The following is a 20,722-nucleotide window of genomic DNA, read 5'->3' as shown; positions in this document are numbered from 1 at the left end:
GTTCTGTCTTTGTTGAAATTATTGAAATCCAGCAGGAAGCATCCAGGCTGGCTGCTGATCCGTTTGCCTCTAGGATCACCATGTTCTAGGAGCCATAGTCATAGCTCTTTGTGGTTGAGGCCTTGGCTGGATTTCTGAGCTTCCTAATCATTTGATGACCATAACTCCTTTGTCATGACTCAGAGCACCTGTACCTATAATTTAATATGTTGACATTATCCATTCCCATTACTACTGGAAGCCATTTTGGGGAACACAGACCCTAACTCATTCCTGACCTTCAGTTAAAGTCATCAGTGAGCCGAAACTGGTTTGGCTCAGTGGTAGAGCATCGGTCTGCGGACTGAAAGGTCTGGGTTCGATTCCGGTCAAGGGCATGTACCTTGGTTGCGGGCACATCCCCGATGGGGGGTGTGCAAGAGGCAGCTGGTGGATGTTTGATGTTTCTCTCTCATCAGCGTTTCTAGCTCTCTATCTCTCTCCCTTCCTCCTCTCTGTAAAATATCAATAAAATATATTTTAAAAAAAAAATCATCAGTGAGCTTTTGGAGAATGCTAGTTTTCTTCTCATCCATGCTTTCCTCATCAGCTTGGTAAACAAGAGTTTAGCTTCAGGCTTTCCCAGGGAGCAGGTTGATTGGACACTTTTCAGCCTTTTCATATTATCTCCCCCTGACATATTCCCTTCTGTGAGCCCTCTAGTCCCTTCCTCCCATGTGTCTCAGAAGTTCTGGCTTTCCTGTTCCATGCATTGTAGCCATGCCTCCTTCCAAGCTTGCAAGGTCTCCCCTAGCAGCAGGTTAGCCCCGCCTCCCTGGGCCATGCAAAATCCCATGACCTATAATTGTAAAGTCTCCCATCTCCAATCTTGGAATCTATCCACATCCCCCCACCTGCCACCCAGCTTCCCCAGCAGCAGCCCCTCCATGCTCTCCATGTCCTGGAGGTACTGGGCTAATTTCTGACAACCCTCAGGCATCCAGAGCTATCCTCCTAGTCTCCTGGCATGTCCCTGCATTGGTTATGGGCTGATGATGAGTACTGGCCTGGTGGACACAGGGAGGAGATGTGGTTTCCTGGCAGGCAGAGGCCTCCTAGTCCTCCTCAAGCAAGGGAGGGGCCCCAACCTTCCCATGTTGAAGGGAGGCACTGGGCAGGGTCAGGCCTTGCGCTGCCAGCCCGGGGATTGTCTTGCTGTCACAGAGATGGGGGAGTGGTGTTTTGGGTCTTTTCCTTCCAACCCCAGTCCTCAGCAGCATTTTTCTTCACAGATTCTCACTCTCCTCACTATGATTTCAACATTTCTTCTGATAATCAGCCATGGTGTATGGTCCAAGGAAAGATGGATGAAGAGAAGTATCTTTTCTATGACTGTGGCAGCAATAAGGTCATATCTATGGGTCTCCTGGGAAAGGAGGAAAAGGCCATTTATTCCTGTAAAGGAGAGTTAGGAACCCTGAGCAACATGGGAAATGAATTAAAACCATTATTGCCTGCCATTAGAAAGGAGAAATGTGCAGATGGAGGTAAGTTTGAAAAATTCAAGGGTAGAAGTGAGCAGATTGTGGGGCTAGCTCTTTGGATTGTGTTCATTTCAAAAGAAAACTGGATGGTGGGCCTTCCCACATAGCCCAGCAGGAAGGTGAGGGAGAGCAGGGCAGGGTTAGAAGTGTTCAGAAGAGGTGGACACCGGGTGGGGCAAAGCATTTGTCAAGACCAGAGGTGATGTCTTTCCTATGGGGCTGTGGGGCAGCTCCTCTCACCCTGCAGGTCAGGATGATGTGCCATGGAAACACCAGTGGGTCCTTGGAGTTTTCGTTGGGTGGACAGAGGTTCCTTACCTTTGATTCTGAGACCGAAGAATATAAAGCGGATGATTCCGAAGGTGAACGGCTGAAAAAGAAGTGGGAGAATAATGAGGATTTGAACAAGGTCTTCAACATGACCTTAAAGAGAGACTGCAAGGAATTGTATAAATGCTGGGTACACAGGAAGACAGAGCTGGAGACAACAGGTAACAGGGGAGACAGGGATAGTGTCATTCTCTTGAGATAAACTAGACCTACATTTGTGTGCATGTACGGGTGTAAGTGTGTCTCTGCCTGTAAGCGTGTGTGTGAATGGGTGTGAGTGTGTTTGAAAAGTGACTAGTCTGCAGTGAGTTCTTGGGAGAGTAATGGGCATGGGTGTGTTCCACCATCTCTCCTTTCCCTTCTCATCACTACAGGAGTCTGTTTTCAGACCTGTTCTTTACTGTTCCCTCTTCTCGGAATCACTTTTCTTCATCTCACCTGGCCTATTTCTGGAAATCCTTCAATATGACCTCAAATCAGCTCCTGGGAAGATTACTCTCTCACCTTCCTTGTGAGTGTCCTCCTCGTCTGTCACAGCAGGAGTGACTGGGTATATTGTAACCCTTGCTTCCCCCATTAGCTCTCTCAGTCCCTTTGAGACAGGGCCCATCTCCATTCCTTGTTCCAACCCCAGGATCTGTCACACGTAGAGGGTAGAAATGTCTGCAACATAGGATTACCTGGGACATCAGGATTGAGTACTGCATTGGATGTCCCTCTTGTGTTTTCATTGCAGCTGCACCGACCACAGTCCCAGCCACAGCCACAACCACACCTACCATAGCCTCAGCTGCACCAACCAAGACCACAGTCATGTTGGAGACCCTGGCCATCCTTCTCATTGTATTGGTGATTTCCTTCATTCTGATCATCATTCGCATCTGTTACAGTAACAGGAAAAGGTAAAGAGGGCAGAATTGAGTGGGAAATGAGGGGCAGGCAGCCTGGAATGAGGGGCAGGGAAAGGTGAATTCCCAGCCTGTCCCTGCCCCCTCACTGAACCTTCTCTTTGTGAAAATTAGACTAGGGACCTAACATATAATATAGCTTGACAGCAATAACTTGGACAAGCTCAGCTTTGAGTTCTGCTATCTTCTGTCAGAGCAGTGGGAAAAGGAGGGTCCCATACCAAGGCTTAACCCCTGTGGATGCTAAAGAGGTTTAGTGATTTCAGTCCCCATCCACATTCCTTGTTTGGGAGAGTGTGTTTGGGGCTGCGGTGTGGGATCAGCAAGCACACAGGACATGGGAAGTACTCCCGTTCAGGTGAGAGCAGCATGGCGGCTCCATGTGATGTGTCCAGGGGAAGGGAATATCCAGAAGGCTAAGAGGAGTGGGGTCAGGTCAAGGTCAATGGCTTCCACCAGGAGGAGAGGTGGAAGGCCTTGCAGAACCAATTCTAAATGCTGGAGTTTGCATCTGCCTTCCCAGAAAGTGGCTTCGGAAACATAAGGTAAGACAGATGGCCAGCAGTACGGACTGGGCAGGACAAGTTAGATGGAAGCCAATTGTTTCTGGAACCCCCTGGGAATCTTGGGTGAGCCCTGATTCAATCACATGGCAGTCAGCCTCCTCCACACTCAGAAGTCACTGTGTACCTCCTGCCTTGAGCAAAGGTGATTCCAGGAATAGATGTGTCTGAGCTGCTGGTAGAGTTGGATGCTGACTGGTGACTGGAGGAGGAATCCATGGGGCAGGACAGGGACACTCACTCTCAGAGCTGTGAGCTGTTAGGAGGGTGAGAGAGCAGGCCAACCGAGGATCATTCCACAACCACAACCGTTCCCTGATAGAGGAACCAGGATGCAGGCCTCCCTCTCTGGACAAGGTTCTTCTGGGCTTTTTTAAAATCAAAATTTCAGTAGAGGGAGCATCACAGTTCATTTGCACCTTGACATTTGAGCCCCACCTGTCTTTGGATCTGACTTGCCTTGTGATAAAGGTGGTAGGATGTGGGTACAAGCTGTAGGGCCTAGGGTGGTGGTGAGAGCTGATGGGAAATACATGACTCTCAATGAGGGTGGGGCTCTGAGCTGGAAGGATTTGGGGTAGGTAGTCCCAGGGGAACTGACCCAGGATTTTCTCAGCCCCTGAGACAAACATGTGTTTCTCTTCAGGTGGCAGAAGATGCTGCTCAAAAGCTCCTGGAAGTGTGGTCTAGTTCAACGTGTATCCCTGCTGCTTGGTTGCCTTTCCACCTCCAGCAGTGCACCTGATGGCCCCCAGGAGCTGCAGTCCTTTCAGCAAATACAGAGACCTGCAGGAGGTCAAGAGGATTCAGAAGATGCTATGTTCAGATCCTAAATTCCATGAGAAGTTGGCAACTTTGCACAGTTTTCAACATTTGTTTCCATTTTCTCTTGGTGCCAGTTGTTATAATTCTTGCATTTAGCTCTCTAAGTGCTTGAAAAAGAAACCTAACCAGAGAGACCACTTTCCAGTCTCCCCTTGGGTTGTGGAAAATGAGGTAGATCTCTGCATCTAGACCTCATTGTAGCAATTGAACAAGATACTGTGTGAGACTTCAGGCTTTGCAGATCAGAAGTCTGTTGCCACCACTCAGCTCTGCTGTGTAGCATGAAAGCAATGATAGACAATACTTGACCAACCTTTGGGCTGATGCTCTAAACACTGTGTCAAAGCAGCCAGGGCCTCACCACCTTTTAAAGGGAAAATGATATTTATGATGGTTACCTTTAGAAAGTTTTAATCTATGTAATGCTATTTAAAGTTATATCTCTCTATGAAAGAATACTATAACAATACAATTACTTAGGGATTTTGTTTTATAACACACAGTATTTTAGGTGATTATTGTTTGTCCGAATAATGCTGTAAATAAAACCAGTGGTTCTGATAAATTACTGTGGAAACAGAATTTACCATCTTTGTCATGTCATGGAATAAAAAAAATCATATGAATCCTAAGGTATGAGGATTTATCTGCTATTACCGCACACTCCACTCCCCGCAGTGACTTTCCTGTGATTCTGTCCCTGCAGACTCACCTCCTTCAGTGGCTGAAACATCTCTACTTTAAAAAATATATATTTCATTGACTTTTACAGAGAGGAAGGGAGATGGAGAGTTAGAAACATTCTTGAGAGGGAAACATTGATCAGCTTCTTCCCACTGGGGATTGAGCCCACATCCAAGGTACATGCCCTTTGCAGGAAGCCAATTCCAGCATGTCAGCAGGGCTGAATCACCTGAGATGGCTAAAAAGCATCACCCCAAAACCTCAGTAGGACATTTCCCCAAAACTGAATAGGATAATCATTTGCTTCCAGACAGCTCAGGGCATTTTAATGCCTCCTGTTGGCCAAACACCTGAACAGCTGTAGGTTATTCCCCAAACTGAGAATGCTTCTGTAAAAGTACCCCTTGAAACTGTACCCTTTGAAGAATGTCTCCACATTGCCTTAGGACAAATTGTGTTAATAAGTAGCATGGAGGTCCTTAGACAAGGGGTAGTCTTTAGCTGTTTTTAGCTGAAGCTCCTCTGACCCCCCAATGCCTTTCAAAATTATCTTTCTTCTTTGGACTCCTTCTGAATCTATGAATCAGCTCCTTTCTCCAGAATGCTGAACCCTTTGTTCGGCTGGGACAAGAACCCCCAGCAGCTCTTGACCAGAATTGAACCAGGCCCCTTCAGTCCACAGGCTGATGCTCTGTTCACTTGACCAAACTGGTTAGAGTGGAAACATCTCTACTTCTCAAAGCTGTTTAATCCCCTCATAACAAAGAATTAGCATCAAGGACACATAAAAAACTACAAATAAGTTAGATCCCATCAAATTGTTCGAAGATGTAGGAGAAAGGTTGTGAGGAGTCCAAGGAAAATAAAATTTAAAAAACAATAATCTGGCTATTTTATTGGATTTGCTTTGCATTTTTGGATGAGGGGTGTCTTTAGTCTCACAGAACATTTGATTCTGGTGTTTCCCTCTTGGCATGAGATGCAGGTAATTTTTATTTCATTTCCTTTGGATCTTTATATCATGAGGTACATTATTATTGATTATTATCCATATCAGTCTATTTCTTCCGTGATCTTGTATTTTTAAGGACAGCACAATTCCCTGTCAAGTTTCATTTTTTGTGAAGACAAAACTAATGCGTAAGGCAAAGACCCCACAGGTCTTCAGAACTCCCAGTGATAGCTGCTGTGAAGCACCCACACGAATCTGGAGTTGTGGGTGGGTGGGGGAGTGGTATAAATGAGGAGAATTGGCAGATGGATCCTCAGACTTCACAAACTGTCAATCCGCAGCAATCTCAGCTGGAGATCTCAAGAGCATGAGAAAAAATGAAAGGCGGTGGTTGAGGCCAATGAATCACAATTCTCTGCCCATGCTTGTGTGTACACACACACACACACACACACACAGGAGGGGACAGACCTGGACCCTATCTGCTAACTGCTTCATCCCAGGAGAGACAAACAGAGATCAGGGGCGGGTCTAAGCGCCAGGAACAGAGGCAGGAATCACCTCTGGTTAAACTCCCCAGGGCAAATGCGTTTTCTGAAAAGCCTCTGGATGAGTGAAGGCTGGATTGGGCTGCTCAGGAGCCAGGGCGTGGTGGGACCCCAGGAAGCCTCTGTTGTGTGTAGAGCAGCGAGGGGCGGGGAGGGGAAGTTGGTGGGTGAGGCTTTTGTTTTCGCCCTCTTTTCCTAAAAAGGATGACTGCTATGAAGTTCTTCTTCTCCTCCCCACCCCCTTCCGCTGTATCCCACCGGTGCACCGGCTTCCTGGCTGAGCACTCTTTCTTTTCATCCTGCTCCAGCGCGCTAGCAGGGAGGGCCAGGCGCCAGGTGCCTTCCCTGGCAGAGGCAGGGGATGGGCAGGAAACCCAGAGAGGCCGGCAGGTGGGAGGGGGAGGGCGGCGGGCGTGCTGATGGAAAATACATTTTTGAAAAGATTGGCAATCTCACAAATAATCCAGATAATACAAATAAAAAGTACAACAGATATCCTCACACACCCACAGAAGTGTCAAATATTTTAAATTGTGTCAACCCTAACCACTGGGCAGGAAATTCAGTGACAGGAATTCTCTTGCATGGTTGTTATACCGTATTTTCCGGCATATATGACGACCCCCTAATTTTACAGTTAAAACATAGATTTAGGCCTATATTCGCTGTATAAGACTACCCCCCACTTCTGAGGCAACACCAGTTCTTTTTTTAATAGACCGCCTCTCTGACTCTGGCCAATCTGAGCAGGCTTTTTCTGGAACACAGTATACAGGTTCTGTATCCGAAGCCCGGAGGGATGAGGAAGTGGTTGGCGGGGCCAGGCTGCGCAGCTCTGATTGGTGGGAGGAGACCGTGCTGGCGAAGGGCAGGAAGATAAGGGCGGGAAGACACCGAGACTGGCTGACCACCTGCTCTCATTCACCAGTTTATAATGTTCATCAGTTTATAATGTTCTTCATTATCCATAAATGAGTGAGGTCATGTGGTGTTTCTCTTTCATTGACTGGCTTATTTCACTCAGCATGATGTTCTCCAATTCCATCCAGGTTGCTGCAAATGATAGAATTCCTTCCTTCCTTCTTTCTTTCTTTCTTTCTTTCTTTCTTTCTTTCTTTCTTTCTTTTTTAAAATAAATCTTTATTGTTCAGAATATTACAATTGTTTCTCCTCCCCCCACACCCTATATAGCTCCCCTCCACCTGGTCCCCACTCCACTCTCTGCCCTTACCTCCCTCCTGCTATCCTCATCCATAGGTATATGATTTTTGTCCAATCTCTTCCCATACCCCCACACAGACACCCCTTTCTTCCTGAGAATTATCAGTCCCCTCCCATTCTATGCCCCTGATTCTATTATATTCAACAGTTTATTCTGTTCCTCAGATTTTTAATTCACTTGACTTTTAGATTCACTTGTTGATAGGTATGTATTTGTTGTTCATAATATTTATCTTTACTTTTTTCTTCTTTTTCCTCTTTTTAAAGAACACCTTTTAGCATTTCATATAATACTTTAGCTTTTTCTTATCTGTGAAGCTTTTTATCTGCCCTTCAATTGTGAATGATAACTTTGCTGAGTAGAGTAATCTTGGTTGTAGGTTCTTGCTATTCATCACTTTGAATATTTCTTGCCACTCCTGTCTGGCCTGCATAATTTCTGTTGTGAAATCAGCTGATAATTGTATGGTGCTCCCTTGTAGGTAACTGTTTTCCTCTTGCTGTTTGTAAGATTCTCTCTTTGTCTTTTGCTCTTGGCATTTTAATTATGATGTGTTTTGGTATGTTCCACTTTGGATTCCTTTTGTTTGGGGTTCTGTGCACTTCCTGTACTTGTAAATCTATTTCTTTCACCAGGTGGGGGAAGTTTTCTGACATTATTTTTTCAAATAGGTTTTCAGTGTCTTGCTCTCTCTCTTCTGGCAGGCCCATAATTCTGATGTTGGTACGCTTGAAGTTGTCCCAGAGGCTTCTTACACTATCTTCAACTTTCTGGATTCTCTTCTCTTCTTGCTTCTCCAGAAGAGTGTCCTTTGCCTCTTTGTATTCTAAAACTTTGACTTGATTTTTGCGTTCTTCAAGTCTGCTGTTGTCAGGTCTCTGTACAATATTTTTTATTTCAGTCAGTGTATGTTTAATTTCTAGTTGGTTTAATTTATTTTTTATATTCTTGAGAATCTCGTTAAATTTATTGGCCTTTTCTAGGATATTCTTGAAAAATCTTATAACCAATGGTTTTGAACTCTATATCCAGTCTTTTGTTCTCCTCCTTTTCTTTTGTTTAAGATCTTATTCCTTTTCTCGGCATTTTTGCTGCTCTTCTGAGTTGGTAGGGTAGTTTTGTGGTCCTATATGGTTCAATGGTCAGCCTCCCAGTTGCCTGATGTGTACACTCTTGGTGCACCCCTTTGTGGACTGTGTGTACAGCCTCGTTATAGTTAAGTCTTTTATTTTTTAAATATATTTTATTGATTTTTTTTGCCCCCCCCCCCTCCCATACATACCCTCTCTCCCCAGAGTTTTATGTCCATTGGTTGTACTTATATGCATGTATGCAAGTCCTTCGGTTGATCTATTATCCCCCCCCCCCCCCCCCGTCTTCCTCCCCTCCTCACTGTAATTTGACAGTCTGCCTGTTGCTTTACTTTCTCTATATCTGTCTCTTGGTTCATCAGTTTATAATGCTCTTTATCATCCACAAATGAGTGAGGTCATGTGGTGTTTCTCTTTCATTGATTGGCTTATTTCACTCAGCATAATGTTCTCCAATTCCATCCAGGTTGCTGCAAATGATGAGAATTCCTTCTTTTTTATGGCAGCATAGTATCCATTGTGTAGATGTACCATAGTTTTTTTTATCCAATCATCTGCTGATGGGCACCTAGGCTGTTTCCAAATCCTAGCTATTGTAGATTGTGCTGTTATGAACATAGAGGTGCATAATATCCTTTCTGGTTGGTGTTTCTAGTTTCTTGGGATATATTCCTAGGAGTGGGATTACTGAGTCAAATGGGAGTTCCATTTTCAGTTTTTTGAGGAAACTCCACACTATTCTCCACAGTGGCTAAACCACTGATAGCACCTCTTGTTCCTGCTTCCCCACATGTGGGCTGGTGGAGGGAAGGAGGGAATAGGAAGTGGGCTGGGAGTGTGTGTCTGTGTGCAATCCAGGGGCTGCTTTGGCTGAGGACCACACAAAATTGTGGCTTATTGAGGTTCCTATAGGGCCGGGCCATGCCCAGTTCCGGTTGGGACAACTATTGGGCATTCCACCTGCGCTCATTGACCAGCCAGCCCGCGGCGCATAGCCTCCGGTCCTCCTCTCCGCATCAGAACAGCGACACCCCGGAAAGCGGCGGGAGGAAGGGGCTCGGTCTGGGACACTTTCCCGGCCTCTGCGCCTCCCTCCGCCCAGAGCCGCCCCGCCCGCCCGCCTGTCCGGAGCTGAGCGCACCGACCGCGGCTGCTCCCATGGCGAGGACCCCGGGCCCCAAGTTCATCCTCATCCTCCCGCCGCTCCCGGTGCTGCTCGTCTGTGTGTGCGCGGCGCCGGGCGCTTCGGGGCGCGGAGGTGAGTCCAGGAATCTCAGCGGCGGGCGGGGGACACACACACACACACACACACACACACACACACACACACACACACCCGGGGAGAGGCCGGGGAGGGAGGAAGCAGAGGCTTTAAAATCGCCGGTAGGGCCCATGGCAGGTCCAGAACCTTCCCTCCTCAGTGCCCTCCACGGGCCCACTCCCACCTAGTCACTTCCTCCACTAGTGGCGCTGGCTGAGGACACACGGAGGACGTATCTGGAGATGTGGTTTCCTGGCAGGCAGAGGCTTCCTGGTCCTCCTCAAGCAAGGGAGGGGCCCCAACCTTCCCCTGGAGAAGGAGGCACTGGGCAGGGTCAGGCCTTGCTCTGCCAGCCCGGCATTCGCGGGGATTGTCTCGCTGTCACAGAGATGGGGGAGTGGTGTTTTGGGTTTTTTCCTTCCAACCCCAGTCCTCAGCAGCATTTTTCCTTCACAGATTCTCACTCTCCTCACTATGATTTCAACATTTCTTCTGATAATCAGCCATGGTGTATGGTCCAAGGAAAGATGGATGAAGAAAAGTATCTTTTCTATGACTGTGGCAGCAATAAGGTCATATCTATGAATCTCCCGAGAGAGGAGGGAAAGGCCATTGATTCCTGTAAAGGAGAGTTAGGAACCCTGAGCAACATGGGAAATGAATTAAAACCATTACTGGCTGACATTAAACGTGAGAAATATGCAGATGGAGGTAAGTTTGAAAAATTCAAGGGTAGAAGCGAGCAGATTGTGGGGCTAGCTGTATGGATTGTGTTCATTTAAAAAGAAAACTGGATGGTGGGCCTTCCCACGTAGCCCAGCAGGAAGGCGAGGGAGAGCAGGGCAGGGTTAGAAGTGTTCAGAAAAGGTGGACACCGGGTGGGACAAAGTATTTGTTAAGACCAGAGGCTGATGTCTTTCCCATGGGGCTGTGGGGCAGCTCCTCTCACCCTGCAGGTCAGGATGACGTGCCATGGAAACACCAGTGGGTCCTTGGAGTTTTCCTTGGGTGGACAGAGGCTCCTTACCTTTCACTCTGAGACTGAAGAATATAAAGCGGATGATTCCGAAGGTGAACGGCTGAAGAAGAAGTGGGAGAAATATGAGGATTTGAGCAAAGACTTCAAAATGACCTTAAAGGGAGACTGCAAGGAATTGTATAAATGCTGGGTACACAGGAAGACAGAGCTGGAGACAACAGGTAACAGGGGAGACAGAGAAGGTGTTGTTTTCTTGAGATAACCTAGACCTACGTTTGTGAGCTTGTGGGTGTGGCAGTGGGTGAATGTATGTGTGTGTGTGTGTGTGTGTGTGTGTATGTCTCTGCCTGAAAGCGTGTGTGAGTGTGTTTGAAAAGTGACTAGTCTGCATTGAGTTCTTGGGAGAGTAATGGCCATGGGTGTGTTCTACCGTCTCTCCTTTCTCTTCTCATCTCCTCAGGAGTCTGTTTTCAGACCTGTTCTTTACTGTTCCCTCTTCTCAGCATCACTTTTCTTCTTCATCTCACCTGGCCTATTTCTGGAAATCCTTCAATATGACCTCAAATCAGCTCCTGGGAAGACTTCTCTCCCACCTTCCTTGTGAGTGTCTTCCTCCTCGTCTGTCACAACAGGAGTGCCCGGTATATTTTAACCCTTGCTTCCCCCATTAGCTCTCTCAGTCCCTTTGAGACAGGGCCCATCTCCATTCTTTGTTTCAACCCCAGATATGTCACAGTGGCTGTCACACCTTGAGGGTAGAAATGTCTGCAACATAGGGTTACCTGGGACATCAGGAGCTGAGGAGGTGTCTCCTCAGGATTGAGTACTGCATTGGATGTCCCTCTTGTGTTTTCATTGCAGCTGCACTGACCACAGTCCCGGCCCCAGTCACAACCACACCTACCATAGCCTCAGTTTCACCAACCAAGACCACAGATGGGTTGGAGACCTGGGCCATCCTTCTCATTGTATTGGTGATTTTCTTCATCATGACCATCATTTGCTTCCCTTACAAGAAAAAGGTAAAGAGGGCAGAATTGAGTGAGAAATGAGGGGCAGGCGACCTGGAATGAGGACAGAGTTAGATGGAAGCCATTTTTTTCTGGAACCCCCTGAGAATCCTGGGTGCTCTGATTCAATCACCTGGCAGCCAGCCTCCTCCACACTCCAAATACTGAGCCTCTGAGCACCTCCTGCCTTGAGCTCAGGTGACTCCAGTAATAGGTGTGGCTGAGCTACTGGTGAGTTGGATGCTGACTGGTTTCTGGAGCAGGAATCCATGGGGCAGGATAGGGACACTCACTCTCAAAGCTGTGAGGTGTTACCAGGGTGGGGAGAGGAGGCCAACCAAGGATCTTTCCACAACCACAACCGTTCCCTGGTAGAGAAACCAGGGTGCAGGCCTCTCTCTTTGGACAAGGCTCTTCTGGGCTTTTTTAGGATAAAAATTTCAGTAGAGGGAGCATCACAGTTCATTTGCACCTTGAGTCTTGAGCCCCACCTGTCTTTGGATCTGACTTGCCTTGTGATAACGGTGGTAGGATTTGGGTACAAGCTGTAGGGCCTAGGATGGTGGTGAGAGCTGATGGGAAATACATGACTCTCAGTGAGGGTGGGGCTCTGAGATGGAAGGATTTTGGGTAGGTAGCCCCAAGGGAACTGACCCAGGATTTTCTTAGCCCCTGAGACAAACATGTGTTTCTTTTCAGGTGGCAAAGATGCTGCTCAATAGCTCCTGGAAGTGTGGCTGCCTTTCCACCTCCAGCAGTGCACCTGTTGGCCCCCAGGAGCTGCAGTCCTTATAGCAAATGCAGAGACCTGCAGGAGGTCAAGAGGATTCAGCAGATGCTATGTTCATGTCCTAAATTCCATGAGAAGTTTGGCAACTCTGCACAGTTTTCAACATTTGTTTCCATTTTCTCTTGGTGCCAATTGTTATAATTCTTGCATTTAGCTCTTCAACTGCTTGAAAAATAAACCTATCCAGAGAGACCACTTTCCAGTCTCCCCTTGGGATGTGGAAAATGAGATGGATCTCTGCATCAGGATCTCGATGTAGCAAATGAACAAGATACTGTGTGAGACTTCAGGCTTTGCATATCAAAGTCTGTTGCTTTTTTATTTTTTATTTTTTAAATTAAATTATTATCTGTGTACATATTTTACCATTGCACCCCCCCCCCCCGCTTTCCCATATATACTCTCCCTCCCCAGAGTTTTGTGTCCATTGGTTGTATTTATATGCATGTATACAAGTCCTTCGGTTGATGTATTATCTCCCCCAGATCTTCCTCCCCTCCCCACAGTAATTTGACAGTCTGCTTGTTGCTTTATTGTCTCTATATCTATCTTTTGGTTCATCAGTTTATAATGTTCTTTATTATCTATAAATGAATGAGGTCATGTGGTGTTTTTCTTTCATTGACCAGCTTATTTCTGTTGCAACCACTCAGCTCTGCTGTTGTAGCGTGAAAGCAGTGATAGACAATACCTAATTGGGTGAATGGGGCTGGATCTCAATCTTGGTCCATAAAAGCCAGAAAACATATGACCTGAAAGGTATCTGTAGTAGGACAAGGTGCTGAGGGGAGTTCCTGGCCTTCCTACTCCAGGATCACAACACAGACCCTAATGTTCTGAGGCAGGGCTATGTCTCTTGCCACAAGGAGACCCACAGCATTTAAAGAGGCTCCTGGTGAAGTACTGGGACCAGGAGAGATGAGGCTCTGGCTCTGGGGCCTCAGAGTTGTCCATTGTGAGAGTCATTGGGTCAGCTAGGCCCAACAGTCAGAGAATAGAAGTGAGCAGGGTCACTGGGGAACATCCCATATGATAGAAGGGTAATATGCTGAAAAGATAGAGCAGAAGTCATTTGGGACCTCCATCCTTCCTCTGGACCTTCCAGCTCCTCTGGGAGGACGGAGGCCACAGGATCCAAGGAGTCGCTGCGGCTGTGAGGGAGGTACCTGGCCTAGGCAGCCTTCCACCTGCCCACCAAAGGCTGAGAGGAAGGGAGTCAGGCTGCCACTGTGGTTAGGGGTGATGGGGAAAGCAGGCAGAGTGGTTAGGGGTGATCAGGCAGGCAGGCAGATGAGTAGTTAGGAGCCAGATTTCCTGCATGCAAAAGGGATGTCCAACTGCCGGTTTAGGTGGGAACAGGACAATGGGTGTAAATTGGCTGACAGATATCCCCCGAAGGGTCCCAGATTGTGAGAGGGCATTGGCCTAGCTGAGGGATTCCTCCCCCCACCTCCCCGAACCCATGCATACATTTCGTGCAGTGGGTCCTCTAGTGTAAGATATAAAGAGAAACGTGCCTGATCTCCGTACCAGAAATGTGCACCAGCACTACCCTAAGGTTGTACCAATGACTCCTGCAGGCTCACAGAAGGGAGTGGAGCAGTTGCCTATTGCTGCATGATCCACATTCTCTCACTCTCACTCTAGCCAGAAGCTAGAGGCTGGACAGTGATCAGTTCTGGCTCTTCAACACACTGAGGACAAATTGGACTGGCCATCCATGGGTGTGACACACTACATACTCTAAATGTTGGGTCCACAAAGTAGTGCCTAGAGGCTCCTTACACTATCTTCAAGTTTTTGGATTCTTTTATCTTTTTTGCTTTCTCAGATGAATGTTTTTGTTTCTTTGTATTTCAAATCTTTGACTTGATTCTTCTGGTCCTCTAGCTAGACTGCTGTTAGGTCTCTGTATAATATTTTTTATTTCGGACAGTGTATGTTTAATTTCTAGTTAATCCTTTTTTCATATCCTCGAGGGTCTTGCTAAATTTATCAGCCTTTCCTAGGAAATTCTTGAAAAACGTTATAACCGTGGTTTTGAACTCTATATCCTATCGTTTGCTTTCCTCCATTTCTTTCATTTGTGATCTGTTTCTTTGTCTTTGCATTTTTTGCTGCTTCCCTGAATTGGTAGAGCAGCTCAGGGAAGCAGCAAGTGGTAGGTGTTCTATAGGGCCCAATGGCTCAGCCTCCCCCAGTTACTTGAGGTGGACACTTTTGGTGCACCTCTTTGTGGACTGTTTGTACAGTCTTGTTGTAATTAAGTCTTTATTGCTTTTATCACTGAGAGGAGTTGACCTCCAGGCCAACTGGCTGTGAGGATCAGCTTTGTCTACACTGGGGGAACTTCTGTGCTGGAAACACCCTTATGAGACAAGACTTGCAAAATTGCAAAAGCGTCTGTGCTCAGCTTGGATGGAGCGGAGTCTCAGGGCAGAACAGACAGCCTTGGCTTTTAGTCAGCCTTGCCCTATGAGGCCCTTGGGTCTCAGTGTCCCTCAGTTATTGCTGTAAGCACTTCTGAGAGAAAGCCGCCCTTGAATTTCACCTGCTGCCAGACAGTCCAGTTTCTCCTTGAATGAGTCTGGGTTCCCAGAAACTTGCTCGGAACTGGAGTCCAGCGCAGTTGGGAGTTTCTGTCTCCCTCCTGCTTTAGAAAATGAGCTGCGCACTCAGCCACCTGTGCACTCAGCAGTCAGTCCTCTCTGTGCGCATGCCTCCCTACCTTTGCCTCTGCAGCTCCCCTGAATCTCAGTGTGCTTTCTCTTTTTTTTTAATATATTTTATTGATTTTGTACAGAGAGGAAGGGAGAGAGATAGAGAGTTAGAAACATCGATGAGAGAGAGTCATCGATCAGCTGCCTCTTGCACACCCCCTACCGGGGATGCGCCCGCAACCAAGGTACATGCCCTTGACCGGAATCGAACCCAGGTCCCTTCAGTCCCCAAGCCGACGCTCTACCCATTGAGCCAAACCGGTCCCGGCTCAGTGTGCTTTCTCTTTTCCTGACAGTCCAGTTTCTCCACCAATGAGTGAATCTGGGTTCCCAGAAACTCTCCCGGAACTGGAGTTCTGCACAGTTGGGAGCTTTCATCTTCCTCCCACTTTAGAAAGCCAGCCTTGCACTGCACTGCCTGTGCACTCAGCCATCCATCCTCTCTGCACGCTTGCACATCTCTGTACCTCAGCCTTTTGTAGCTCCTCTGATTCTCAATATGCTTTCCTCTTTCCTTCTAGTTGTAGAATTTCCACTCAGCCAGGTTTTCTGTGGTTCTGGATGGTGTCCATTTTGTCTTTTAGTTGTAGTTTTGATATTTTTATGCAAAGCAGCAATTTGGGTGTTTACCTATGCCGCCATCTTGGTTTCTCCCTATCTTTATTATTTATTTATTTTTAAAAAATTTTTATTGCTCAGATTATTACAATTGTTTCTCCTTTTACCCCCATAGCTCCCTTCCACCGGGTTTCCGCCTCACCCTCTGCCCTTACCTCCCTGCCATTGTCCTCATTCATAGGTGTACGATTTTAAACCAGTCTCTTCCTGCATGCCCCCATTCCCCTTTCCCCCTGATAATTATCAATCCACTCTATATCCTCCATCTCTTTTGTTTGAGATCTATTTCCTTGTCTCGGCATTTTTGCTGCTTCCCAGAGTTGGTAGGATGGCTTTGTGTGTTTGGTGTCCTATATGGCCTAGTGGGTCATTCTCCTCAGTTACCTGAAGTAGACACTTGGTGCATACCTTGTGGACTGCGTGGACAGCCTTGTTGTTGGTATCCCTGGGGGGAATTAACCTTCAGGCCAATTGGAAGTGGGTATCAGCTGTGTCTACTCTGGGATACCTTCTGTATTGGAGACAGTCTTATAGGATCAGACTTGCAAAATTGCAGAAGCCTCTGTGCTCAGCTTGGATGGGGCGGATTCTCAGGGCTGAGCTGACAGTCTTGGCTTCCTGTCAGCCCTGCCTTTGTGCTCTCACCTGAGTTTCTGCCAGACCTCTGCCTTCCATGGCTCCCCTGAGTTTCCACCTGACCGTCCAGATTCCCCGTGCAAGAGCGTGAGTTTCCCAAGGGCTTGCCCAGAATTGGGTTGGGTCTCTGTAGTCTGGAGCTTCTGCCTCCTTCCTCTATGGAGAGGCCATTGCAACCTCCGTGGTTAGACCTCTCTCACTGCGGCTCCCAGCTCTCCCAGTCTCTCAGTCTCTGAATCTCCAGGGGCCTTTCTCTACAGTCCAGACTCCACCCACATGAGCCTGGGTCCACGGGGTTTCGGCTAGGGTTGGGGTTCAGTACAGTTGGAAAGGGTTACAGAACCCTGAAGTTTCTGGGTCTTCCTCAGCCTGGATGGCATGTCAGCAGCTGAGATGAAAGCCACTGTGCGCCTTTTATTTTGTGCACTCAACCCGTTTACATTTACCACACTTATTGATGTGTATCTTTCAAATTGTTTTCTGGTTGTTTCCTTCCACTGTTTCTTTTCCTTATTTTCTGCCTACCTTTGTAAATTGGGATTTCCAGTGCTGGCATGCTCTCTGTCCCCTATCTTTATCTTTAGTGCCTGTACTCTAGGTTTTACTCTGTGGTTACCATGAAGCTTACACGAGACAGTTCATTGACGAAACAGTCCATTTTAAGTGATAGCAACTTAAAATTGTCTACAAAAGCTTCTCTCTTTTATTCCTCATTGATTTTTATTTTCCTTATAGTTTTGAGTTGATGCTTTTGCACATGAGGTGTTAAGACACTTCCTGATATCTTTTCTAGTTACCTTCAGATGGGGTGTTCTGTTAGATGGTGGTGCTATTATTTGAGGTTTTCTGTGTTCCTATATAGGTATACCTACTTCACTCTTCTTGTTCTTTTAATGGCAGGATTCGTAAGCATTTTTGTTTTGTTTTTTTTTTACATCAGCTAATAGGAACTCCTTTTTAGTCTTCTAGAAGATGGTGCTATAATTCCAGTTTGTGGTTTCTCCCTTGATCTTGCACCAAGGCATGCTTTCAGAGCGACTTCCTGATTCCTGGAGTTCTCCCATATCACACACAGAAGCTCACACAAGGAGCCAGCTGAAGAGTTGGGGAAGGTGTGGCTTTAGCACTTGCAGTGTTGGGGTGCTCACATCCCTGGAAGGGATCCTGGGGTGTGGCTCTTCCTGTTTGTGGTGAAGTGCAGTCACCAGGAAGTACCTTCTTTACCTCTTTCCCAGTCTCCTCCTGCCCCTCATTCATGCAGGTACCACCTCTGAAGTTTGGTATTGCTAGAGAGAAAGGGGTGTTCTCTAGCCATATCTCTTACAATTGATGTAGCCAGGGCACTAACTTACACCACTATTCCCCATCCCCCAACTCTCCTCAGAAGTCCCGACCCACAATTATATCAGCCTTGGCTGTGATTGATTCCTTTGGTGGGAGGGAGAAGCTGTGTGACCAAAGTCGTATATTTTTCCTCCAACGGTATGCTGAAATCTGCCTTAGAGAATACTGGGCTTCTGGACCTTCTCTCATCTGTGGGTATCTGCTCAAAGTCAGCACTGTCTAGGTTTTCCCCTGACTGCGAGAGAGAGAGAGGCCTTGGCAGGTTCCTCAGCCTGAGCTGGGGTCTGTCTCCCCATTTCCAGGTGCTCAGGTGGATGAGACTTCTTGGTCCCTTAGCATGTGGTGCTAGATCCAACAACACCCACAAAGATGCTTTTTGTCACAGTAAACATCTAATCCATTGTTAACAAAGAGGGGTACAAAGAAAGAATGTCTCACACCACCATGACATCACTCTTTATAAATGACTCGATTTTTTATTTATTTAAAAAAATATATATTTTATTGATTTTTTTTTATAGAGAGGAAGGGAGAGAGATAGAGAGATAGAAACATCAATGAGAGAGAAACATTGACCAGCTGCCGCTTGCACACCCCCTACCGGGGATGTGCCTGCAACCAATGTACATGCCCTTGACCGGAATCAAACCTGTGACCTTTCAGTCCCCAGACAAACGCTCTACCACTGAGCCAAACCGGTTTCGGCTGACTCAATTTTTTAATTCCCCAGTACACTGGGTCTTAATCAAACTGTTTTACTGAGTCTCAAGAGATGTGGGGTGGAGAGGGTGGTAATAGGATGTGCCAATCTCACAGAATAGATTTCTAGAGATTTCCAACCCTCAGTATTGTCCTTGATTCTTGTTGACCCACATTGGACATACAACATGAGGAAGATATTAATGGCTATTGAAAAAATAATGTAAAAGTGTAAATTGTGATCAAAATATGTAAAATGTATCATCTTAATCATTTTTTGGTGTACAATCTAAAAACTACCTTGTTTAAGTGTTGCTGGGAAGGGCTTTGCAGACATAATTAAAGTTACTAATCATTGGCTTAAAAATAAAGAGATTATTTTAGCCGAAACTGGTTTGGCTCAGTGGATAGAGCATCGGCCTCCAAACTGAAGGATCTCAGGTTCGATTCCGGTCAAGGGCATGTACTTTGTTGCGGGCACATCCCCAGTAGAGGGTGTGCAAGAGGCAACCAATGGATGATTCTCTCTCATTGATGTTTCTAACTCTCTATCCCTCTCCCTTCCTCTCTGTAAAAAATCAATAAAAAAATTAAAAAATAGATTATTTTTAAAAATAAAGATAAAATAAAGAGATTACCTGGGGTTTTCTGTGTGGGCCCAGTGTAATCACACAAACCCTCAAAAGAAAAGCACTTTGTCAGCCCAGAAGCAAGACAGATGCTGTAGAAGAAGTCAGAGTTCACTCCGATGCTGGCTCTGAGATGTAGGAGACTGTGTGCAAAGACAGGACAGAGGCCCCAAGAAGACAAGGAGAGCCTCCAACTGGCAGCCAGCAGGTCACTGGGGACTTGGTTCCTGAAACCCCCGCGGAACTGTATTCTACCAGCGCCCTGCATGAGCTTGCTAATAGATTTCTCTCAGGGACTCTGGTCAAGAGCCCGGCTGCTCTACACCTTGCTTTTGGCCTTGTGAGACCCAGAATAGAGAAACCAACTGAGCCAACTCAGACTTCTGACCTTCAGAACCATGAGGTCAGAAATAAGTATTGATTCTGTGGATGAAAGGGGCCACATGCTGACCTGACAAGCTCAGGGGAGGCCTGCATGGCCGTCTTGCAAACTCAGAGAAAGGATGGTCTGAAATGAAACTTTAACTAAAAGCAGTGATGGTGGGTAGTTACATCCTAGCCTTCACTAACAAGGTCAACCTTTACCTGAATTGAGCCTATTTGTCTTTTTGCATCTATGATAACACATCCTTGAAATGTATGGGTAACTTGTAACTTCCCTTTTTCTGGAGCCCCTGGGGCACAACAAAATGTGGTGGGCGCCAGGATAGATGTCACAGATTCCTTCAGTATCATGTTAATTGTTCCTGCCCCCACCTAAGTATGTGTCCATCATTTTACTTTTTATCCAATCCCAGAGGTTTCTCTCCCCACGCCTCCCCTTTACTTTATCCCACCTCCTTAATCTATCACCAATGAATTTCATGTATCCCCCATGTCCCTCCTTTGATTGCAATATATAAATACAAATGTAACCCATCATTCTCCGGAGCATTATCTCAATTCGCTGAGGTTCTGTTTCCCAGCATATGTCGACAGTTTGACTCAAAAAAAGTTCACAGGTTTCAATGGTTTTTTTACATTAACAATTCAAGCAGGTAAGTTTGTGGTCATATGTTATGGCTGCAATAAAAAACGAATACACATACTTTCTTATTTATGTATCTATCATCTAGTATATCATTTATCTATCTCCTATTTAAATGAGAATTTGACTGGATAGAAAGTTCTAGGCCCACAGTGCTTTTCCTTCACGTCTTTGGGGAATAATACGCCTTGGTCTTCTTGCGACCAGGATTGCTGTGGAGAAGACTACTATTAAACTGCTGCTTCTATAGTTTCAGGACTCATGGGGCAGGGGAGAGGGCAGGGAGATTGTGCTCCTTTGCCATCTCCATTCAGTTGATTTGGCGCTATACTAGGTCACCAGTCATAGTCTCATGGTGGTGAG

At 46.5% G+C, this 20,722-nt stretch overlaps 1 protein-coding gene across 5 annotated transcripts in view; it reads left to right on the top strand.

Annotated features, from left to right (window-relative positions):
* Positions 1–12,997, top strand: part of LOC118705449 (UL16-binding protein 3) — a 47,164-nt gene extending 34,167 nt beyond the window's left edge. The window contains exons 1-5 of one of the 5 annotated variants that reach the window (XM_036414223.2): positions 9,603–9,904; positions 10,364–10,618; positions 10,847–11,107; positions 11,748–11,908; positions 12,596–12,838. In XM_036414223.2, coding sequence (XP_036270116.2) covers positions 9,805–9,904; positions 10,364–10,618; positions 10,847–11,107; positions 11,748–11,908; positions 12,596–12,691 — 873 coding nt within the window. In that variant the 5' untranslated portion in view covers positions 9,603–9,804 and the 3' untranslated portion in view covers positions 12,692–12,838. Of the gene's footprint in view, positions 1–1,271; positions 1,527–1,753; positions 2,015–2,589; positions 2,756–3,970; positions 5,261–9,602; positions 9,905–10,363; positions 10,619–10,846; positions 11,108–11,747; positions 11,909–12,595 lie in introns of those variants that run through there. The other 4 variants (XM_045572814.1, XM_045572816.1, XM_045572813.1 and 1 more) reach the window with 4 other exon arrangements.
* Positions 12,998–20,722: the final 7,725 nt, after the last annotated feature.

This window comes from Pipistrellus kuhlii, unplaced genomic scaffold, assembly GCF_014108245.1.
Source record: "Pipistrellus kuhlii isolate mPipKuh1 unplaced genomic scaffold, mPipKuh1.p scaffold_m20_p_5, whole genome shotgun sequence".
Classification (NCBI taxonomy): Eukaryota; Metazoa; Chordata; class Mammalia; order Chiroptera; family Vespertilionidae; genus Pipistrellus; species Pipistrellus kuhlii.
This window is presented reverse-complemented; position numbering and strand designations above follow the sequence as displayed.